Below are 8763 nucleotides of genomic sequence, written 5' to 3' on the forward strand. Positions count from 1 at the left end.
TTTAAGAACAGATTGTACTTACTATAATATTTGGTATTAGCTTTGCTTCTGCTTCATTATCCATAATATAAATATTATGAATATATGAGTAATATGCATGTGTGGCCTGGGTTATCTTTTAGAACATACTTCTCACACAAACATTTAAGAAACATACTGTTAATGTGTATGATATCTTGTAATAAAATCACGGTGATAATGAGACACAAAGTTTATGTATTTGGTGGCACAGTTTTAATTTTATTCTGTTTTAGAGCCACAGATGACTATACGCTTTGGCCAGTTTTCTCATAAACTCTTTTGGAGTAAGAGAGAAATTAACTCAGAATACCTGAATTATCAAGTGAGGCAAAATAATGTTTATATATTTTTAATACATCAAATATAATTAAGAAGCATTCATAATAAAAGCAGTATGTGCTCATTGTGATTTTAGAAAGCACCAAAAGTAAAATTCCTCTTTTTCCTACCACTTGTTGCACTTTAATGTTTTTGTCTTTTTTTATATGCATTTTCCTCAACTTTGAGATCATCTTGTATTCATGATAGAATATTCTTCACTTAATAACAAAAGCATTTCCCATCATACTAGCAGTTTTCTATTTTTCATAGAGTAATAACAAGTACAGTTTTCCAGGGAAAAGATGACTAGGAAATGTTTTTAATGAATAATAAAATGAATGTTTTTGTTTCTTTTTGGTCTAAGATAAGGCAATCTTACAAAGCAAAATATGAAAGAAAATTGTCGGAAAACAGAAATGATGTCCTTTGGTGCTAAGAACTTGATTTGTAATAGTCTAAATTCTCTCCCCTCCCCTCCATTTCAGTCAAGGTCAAGGAGGCTGTGACTGAGAATGACGCAATATTAAGTTATGCTGTGGAGGAAGAACATACATATCTGAGTCCACCTGTGAAGCCACGTAATGTTAGTAATGTCTTAATGTGTACCCCATTGTTAGACCTGTTTGGTTTTACGTTGTCTTTAGTTTGTACAAGTTGTGAAATGTTAAAGTCTGTGTTCTCTGAGATCTACTCTTCCTGAAGTGGATCAATGATGAAAATAGCCAAATCTGAGCATCAGAAGACTTTCCAGTCTATCTGATGCATGATCTCTGTAGTTCTGAGAAGCAAAAGTAATTTCAAACAGTAAGGGCCTATGTCTGGTATGTGTGTGTGTGCGTGTGTGTGTGTGTGTGTGTGTGTGTGTGTGTGTGTGTGTAAAGGTGATAGTATATAACCAAGAACTTGATGAATGAGATAGGGATGGGGTGGAGGAGATACGTGTGTGTATGAAAGTCTAATCAGTTCTGAGCAATGATGAAAAGGTTTTAGTACTGACCTTTACAGCTATGAAGGTTTCTACACTTGATCTGAGCTCAGAATTGATAACTGCTAAAAGAGAACTGTTACTGATTTGAGTTTTTTCTAGCTATTACTTCCTACATTGTAGTCTAATGTTCCCCTTAATTTTTAGGCTGAAACAGAAGAGATTTATCATGAGCCATTATCATCAATAACTGTTTCTACTGGGAGCTTTTTAAGTTATGAAAACACAGATTTGAGCCTTACAGATGCAGGTAATAATGTCAAAATGTTTGTAAATAAATTGAAGGACCAGCATCAGTGGAGTTTGATAGATTGGTGAGAGCAAACATTGAAAGATCATCCCAATGTGCTGAGAGGGATTGTTTCTTTAAATCTCAGGAGTAAACTATTCATGCCTGACAGAATATTGGACAGTATGATACTCTAACCATGATTGGAAGTCACAGGCCTGCAGACCCACAGAGATGCTCTGTGGATCTCCAACTACATTTTGACAATTATCTGCTATGGTCATATTTTCCCATTCAGTGGGAATCTATCTGAGCAGATTTCTTCATTGCCCTGCTCCCTTATCAACATATATTGTTGGGCCTCCCAAAATGTGTCTCTAAGGAAGTGCCCAGCCATTAAATATTTTCCCTAAACTCAATTTTCAGGGTCATTTTCAGAGCATGCATCGGACCACAGGGAACAAGAACCTACCACTGCTAAAGAAGAGGAAACAAATGTATTAAGTTCTGTAGTTCCTGCATCACAAGTCAGTTATCAAAGGCAGGACCCTGGGGAAGTTCATAAACCTGTGTTGCCTGCAGTGGAAAAATTCACGTCTGGTCAGACAGACTTTCAGCAGATGATGGAAAAGCACATAAATGAAGCAAATTTGATGACTGAGAAGACAGACTTGCGGGGTAAAATGATTTTGAACAATACTTGTATATAACCTTTCATCCTTTTAGTTTGAAGGAGTGATTGAGCTTCGTGTTTCTGTTTTTTAATGTTAATTCATTTTTTGAGAGAGGGAGACCGAGCGGGGGAGGGGCAGAGAGAGAGAAGGAGACACAGAATCCAAAGCAGGCTCCAGCCTCTGCGCTGTCAGCACAGAGCCTGATGTGGGGCTCAAACCCACGAACCGTGAGATCGTGACCTGAGCCAAAGTCAAGACGTTTAGCCGACTGAGCCACCCAGGCGCCCTGAGCTTTATGTTTTTATGGACTGCTGCAGCAGTTATGACATGGACACGGCAAACAGGGCATTTAGTGCAAGAGGGGATCTGGGACAAATCAGACTGAAGAACATACAGAAGAGATCAACAAATCTTCCGTTACCATTGCAAAGTTAGCTCTAACAGCTGAGGCTCTATTGCCAGTATTGAGAAAGGAGTTCACAGATGAGACCATTGAGTCCTAGTGTGATCGTTTTTAGCTGTGACACCATGGGCAGGCTGCTTGTTATTCTTTCATCTTCTCTAAAAGAGGGATGTTGGGAGGCTAAACAAAATGATACACATGAAGGACAATGCCTGACCCATAGTAACACCCAGAACAGTGAACAAGGATTTTTTTCTTTTTATTTTTTTCTAATGTTTATTTTTGAGAGAGAGCCCGAGCAGGGGAGGAGCAGAGAGAAGGGGGCGACAGAGGATCCGAAGTGAGCTCTTTGCTGACAGTGGATAGCCCAGTGCAGGACTCAAACTCACGAACTGTGAGATTGTGGCCATAGCCAAAGTTGGACACTTTTTTTCTTTTTTAAAATCATTGATCCTAAAATGAACTGAGAATAACAAAGCTTATAGCAAAACAGTGATCATAATGGCTTCTTACTCCTAATTATTAACCTCTTACTTTAGAGCTAGTAAAAATGGAAATGTTGTCAAAAGGTTTTGGTCATTGAGTATCCTCATGTTTTGTATGTTGGACATGATGATAGGACTTAATTTGAAAGCATCTACTGGTAATGAAAAAAAAAAATGGAAAGAATTTTGTTGAATTGGGAGTTACCTAAAACTAAATTTTATCTTTTTTTCTCAAAATTCTAACAGTTGACCTTGACTTTCCGGAATTAGAACACACTTTTCCAAATCTGCATCATCAGCTATTTAAACCCTTAGAACCACATCCAGATTTTGATATGTTATCATCATACTCTGGGATTTCTCAAGACAGCAGAGACTTTTACCAGGTAAAGTAATGTAGATGCTTCATTGCTGTGAGTTTCCAAAAACAGTTTTTCTTCTGTTAGAGCAGAACAGTGGTTCTTAGCCTTGGCTGCTGATTAGAATCCTGTGGAAAGTCTTTAAAAACCCCAGTGCTTGGACTGTGCCCAGAACAGTTAAATCAGAATCTCCAGGAGTGCTTTAGATTATCAGGATTTTTTTTTTTAGGCTCCCCAAGTGATTCTAATGTGGAACCAAGATTGAAAACCAGCTGCACTAGAATTTTGTCCTGTGAGCCTTATCTCGCTAAGGATTATAATCCATGGGATGCTCAAGAACATTTTTATTGTCATTTGTTATTAATATTTTTAAGTTTATTTACTTTGAGAGAAAGAGCAGGGGAGGAAAGAGAGGGAGGGAGAGAGAATCCCAAGCAGGCTCCTCACTGTCAGTGTAGAGCCCAATGCGGGGCTCCATCTCACGGTTCATGAGATCATGACTTGAGACAAAATCAAGAGTCGGATGCTTAACTCCCTGAGCCACCCAGGTGTCCCTGTTATTTTATTTTTTTGATTTTTCAAAATGAATGCCTCTTCCTACATAGTTCAGCAGCTGAGATTCAAATCAGGTCTTTTGCTCCCATACCCTGACCTCCCCGGCTGTCCTTACATAATAGTTCCTGCTTTTAGAAGACGATCTCATCTTTTCTAAACTCTTATCTGGTTAATTTGCAGTTTCTTTTCTAAATAACCTTTTTTTAAAAAGCCTCTTTCATATTGACTGAAATGGAAGAATGGATTTAAATAGTCAAATTACTGGTGTGAAAGAGAAGTGGTAATAAGGAAGAGTAGTATCATAAGAACATGATTATTGATTCGGTTGGTAATACATAATCAGTATTTCAGCCTTTCTCTTGTTTTCCGTCAGAACTCTGATTCTTCATGGGAAAGCCACCGTACTACCGTTTCTTCCAAAAGTACAGCTTCCTTTACAGCGCTGAGAACCAGCCTGAATCCTTCTAACACAAGCCCGAACGAGCAACCTGACCCTCACTTGGCTCATGCTGCAGCTCAGATTTTTGCTACAGAAAACATTACTGAGGGTGTGTATGATTAAGTTAGAAAAAGTTAAAGAAACTCCAATGCTTTTTCCATGGTTTACATCCATTTTCTTTGGAAACTGTGCCTGGCAGGTCTTGGTATGTCTCCACTCCTGCGCTCGCCAATCCCCAGTGTTACAACTTCTGTTTCTCTGTGTGTCCGTTTAAGTAACAGGAGTAATAATGCTCAGTTTGCATTTTTACAGTACAGAATTTGATAAAAGCAAAAGCACTGCCTCTTGTTCCTCAACTTCCTTACCTCAGCCCTTCCAGTTAACAGTTTAAGTATCCTTATAAAACTTTTTATACAGGCCAGTAAAGCTTCCCGGTTAAGTGTCTTACCCTTAATTTCAGCTCAGGTCATGACCTTACGGTCATGAGACAGAGCCCTGTGTGGAGCCTGCTTAAGATTCTCACTCTGTCTCTGTCGGTCTCTTCTCCTTCCCTCTTTCCCTTTGCCCCTCTTCCCTGCTCACGCTTTTGGTCTTTCAAAAAAAAAATACTTCTTGTACAAATTTTGTGTATACACACATATGCACACCTTTTTATATATGAGGTACATATGTGCGCATTTAGTCTGTTATTAAAATCGGTATTCTCTCTTAATGAGGGAAAAGTCCTCAGCGTATCTAATAACCATATTTTCTTTATTAGACTAGGAGAAAATACATGGTATGAGCAGTGGAGTTATTAAAAATCACTGTGACCATCCTTTCGTTCTCTATTCATGTATACATACATCAGCTTTCACTCCCCAAGTAGTAGGAAGTAAGCTGAATTCATTATTTACTCAAACTGTTATCCAGGTTTTACAACATGTAATTATGGTTAACTTATTTCTTACAGGCTCTGAACAGTCTTTTCAACAGCTTCTGCCAGAATTTTCTTCACAGGAGGGGAGCCAGCATGTTGATCTACCAAGTATTTTTAGCATTGAAGCAAGAGATTCTTTCCAAAGCATGGAAAATCAGAACTACTCTGCACAGACTGAATTACAAAATAGGAAAAAAAGTGTTCCTTTCCAGCTCTCTGTAGGAAATTTACAAAATTCAGGCTTCAGGTCATCTGATGAGGCGAATGTATTTCATCACTTAAATCTACAGCATAGCACTCCCTGTGGTTCTACCTCTAGTGAATGCTCAATAAAAGCCCAACCAGAAGGCAGAGAAGAAACACTGGGCTCTGAAAAACTATCAGAAAGAGGGATTGATACAATGTTACAAAGTCAAGGACTCAATGGAGACAAAAAGGAAACCTGTGGGGTTTTAAATATAAATTCACAAGTAGAGGAAATCGATTCACAGTTGTGTCTGAGAACAGTGGGGATGGGAACTTCAGTTCAAGCACCATATTCTGTTCAGAATGAAAAGTATTTTGAGAATTCAGCTAAAGCAGAAACTCCAGAAATCCTAAGAAACCTCTCTCAACTAGCACAGTCAGAGCTCTTTTTAAGTTCTGGATCATTACAGAGCTCTATTCCAATGTGGGTAAGTGAAATCTGTGTTGTGTGGAAATAAATTCATTTCCAAGTAAGACTTTTGAAACAAATTTAGAAGCAACAAAGCTACTTAACATTCCTGAGCTAGTCAATCATGTAATCATTGGAAATTTCCACTGAAATGAGCAAACTCCCAAATTTCAAGTTTTTTTTTTTGAAGTTTGAGAGTGAGAGGGCACATAGGGGGAGGGGCAGAGAGGAAGACGACAGAGCATTCCAAGCAGGTTCTGAGCTCAAGTTTTAAGCTGACCTTTAAATTTTACAACCGGTCTGCTCCCAATCGACATATCCCCTCTCATTTCCCTGAGGAATAGCTTGGCCTATGCTTCAGCACTTTCAGTGTGGAATTTCTTGGCACTGCATTGTATTAATCTGCTTGGTTTCAACTCTGGTCACCTGAGTATTACCTTTCAGTATCGTCCTTCCACAGATGAACATGTAATACAGACTGAGAGCAAGAGTGACATCTAGGTCACAGATATTTTGCTCCTTTTGGGGTGTTCTTTTGCAGATTCTTACTCAGTAGTTGGATACTTCCCTCTAAAGATGTAGTTTGAGAACAGTCCACTAGCTCCTGCTCCTTTAGATAGGTCAGTTACACCCTCAGGTTCTGCACGGCTGCCTGTCAACCTGCATCAGCCCTATAATATAAACACTTGGGCTTATAATTCTTGCAGTAGCTATCTTCAGACATTTTGCCCATCCCCAAAGTCTTCAGTATTTCTAAAAGTGGGTTGGGATGGGGGAGGCACCACATTGTCAATGTACATCACTTTTACATTTTTACTATTTCAAGGCTGTTACTTTGAATATGATTTCTTTTTCAATTTTATCACACAGTTGACAGAGTCTGGACATGGTATAATGGAAGAGCCAGAGCTTACATTAGTAAGCACCAGTGATATCAGTATTGCTGAAATGGAGTTTGCAAACTTAACCCTAGAAGAAAAGAAAGAAAATGAGGCAAAAAGCAGCTTTCAGGTAAAGGTCATAGCTCCCTTTAATGTGAATACACTTCATTTATACAGCAGCACACAGCTGAGAATAAGGAATTACTTATGATGCTGTAGATTTCATTAGGGCTTAGAAGGGTTGAAACTCATGCCTTCCATCCCTCAATAAAAGATGTAGGAAGTTCTGAGGCACAGAGAAGCTCTAGAAGATACATAAGGAAATCAGACCTAATGGGGATACAGAGTAAGTGCTATTGCAAGTTTATTTTCAAATTATCAACTTGAGTACAACAGATTTATAGTCCTATTAGCTGCAGGTTCCTTGTACTTTTCTCCACTGCAAGCGGACCATTCCTACGGGGCTCACTTCAATTCTTAGAAGGTAGTCATTGGAGGAAATCCTGCTATAAAGGTTATAATAGATGAATTCATGGATTACAACAGAACTACAGTTGGAAACTGAGCAAGTCTAAGTCACCACCCATCAACTGTTTCAGTGTATTAAGTTGCCCTGTTACCAGAGTCCCAGGTTGTACGTGCTACTACTGTGGCAGGACTAATGTTTTTGTAGCCTGATGCTGAATTAGAGAATTCATCTTAAAAAAATGGTTCCACAACTAGTATTTGTTTCCATGATTACTGAGAAGGGTAATGGGGAGGCAGCAGACAAGAAGTGCAGATGCAGAAGTGGTATAGGAGCCCTTGACAAGAATCAGGTGAGGAAAAAAGCTTTGGGCTAGAGGAGGCTGGGCAAAAGCCATTCTCTAACAGAGCTGGAGAGTAAAGCATTTTAATAGGAATAGAACCATTTATTAAGGACTTTCCCTTCCCAGAAAACTCCAGCCCTGCCATTTAGATGTGAGAAACCACACAAAGCGGCGAAAGCAGGATAGGAGCTAAATTCATTGGACGCAGATTCCTACACTGTATTTGGGGATTGAGAATAGGCATTCAACTTCCCATCTCCCCCAAACAGCAAATCTCCCTCTACCAAAGAGAACCAGGGGTTTAGAAACTGTTAAGGTTACTGGAAGATCATTTACCTATGATTTTATCTATGATTTACTTGCAATTAGGTGAAGGAATTTCTGCCTCTTACATCAGAAAAAGAAACCTCAGATTATCCAGTTGGATCAGAACACTGTGTGGAGGAGCCAGTGGCAGTTTCGGCAGGTATGCCTTCAGCATCTGAAAGGGTCCCCTGCTCAACCTCTCAGCCTTCACATTCCCCACAATCTCGTAGACTGCCAGCACAAAAGTGTCAATAAGCTAAAAATAAGTCTCATCTTTAAACAGAAACCCTGCCGAAATTTACAGCTGTACCTGGGAGCTTACAAGAAGCATTTGTAAAGAGGAAAAAATCATTTATAGAGAGATCTTCCCAGAGACAGAAAGAAATAAAGAATAAGATTTACCTTTCTGAGAAATCTCAGATCAAAACAGCTAAGGAGAAACCAACAGGTATGTTCCCCACATCTGCATCAATTCTCACAAAGAGCATATAGCAGGGTAATATTTGCCAGATCACTTATTCTCTGCTCAGGCTCATCTGTGAGTCGCCTGAAGGGTGTGAATAAGGTCAGAGTGTCACTTCCTGAAGACAGAAAGACTGCACAAACCCTCATGCGTCAAAGGGCTTTAAGGTATGTATATGTTTCTGTGTCGTGTGTGGTTACTCACATTCCTTAAGTATTACTCAGAGTCCGAAGAATATGTAAGAATAAATTTCTTACAG

General features: G+C 39.1%; 1 protein-coding gene and 2 non-coding genes across 12 annotated transcripts in view; all 3 read left to right on the top strand.

Moving 5' to 3' along the window:
- Positions 1 to 8763, top strand: part of CEP295 (centrosomal protein 295) — a 55211-nt gene that overhangs the window by 46138 nt on the left and 310 nt on the right. For 9 of the 10 annotated variants that reach the window (XM_060605338.3, XM_060605337.3, XM_060605341.3 and 6 more), the window contains 10 exons: positions 828 to 925; positions 1475 to 1577; positions 1983 to 2234; positions 3365 to 3504; positions 4406 to 4580; positions 5424 to 6064; positions 6916 to 7056; positions 8105 to 8201; positions 8325 to 8489; positions 8572 to 8671. In XM_060605338.3, the coding sequence (XP_060461321.3) occupies positions 828 to 925; positions 1475 to 1577; positions 1983 to 2234; positions 3365 to 3504; positions 4406 to 4580; positions 5424 to 6064; positions 6916 to 7056; positions 8105 to 8201; positions 8325 to 8489; positions 8572 to 8671 (1912 nt within the window). Of the gene's footprint in view, positions 1 to 827; positions 926 to 1474; positions 1578 to 1982; positions 2235 to 3364; positions 3505 to 4405; positions 4581 to 5423; positions 6065 to 6915; positions 7057 to 8104; positions 8202 to 8324; positions 8492 to 8571; positions 8672 to 8763 lie in introns of those variants that run through there. The other variant, XM_060605343.3, reaches the window with a different exon arrangement.
- On the top strand, positions 1047 to 1126 carry LOC132662656 (small nucleolar RNA U2-19). Its single transcript, XR_009602671.1, has one exon. It is a non-coding gene; the product is annotated as a small nucleolar RNA U2-19 (small nucleolar RNA).
- Positions 1310 to 1379, top strand: LOC132662655 (small nucleolar RNA U2-30). The gene has a single exon (XR_009602670.1). It is a non-coding gene; the product is annotated as a small nucleolar RNA U2-30 (small nucleolar RNA).

Source organism: Panthera onca, chromosome D1 (genome assembly GCF_046562875.1).
Source record: "Panthera onca isolate mPanOnc1 chromosome D1, mPanOnc1 haplotype 2, whole genome shotgun sequence".
Classification (NCBI taxonomy): Eukaryota; Metazoa; Chordata; class Mammalia; order Carnivora; family Felidae; genus Panthera; species Panthera onca.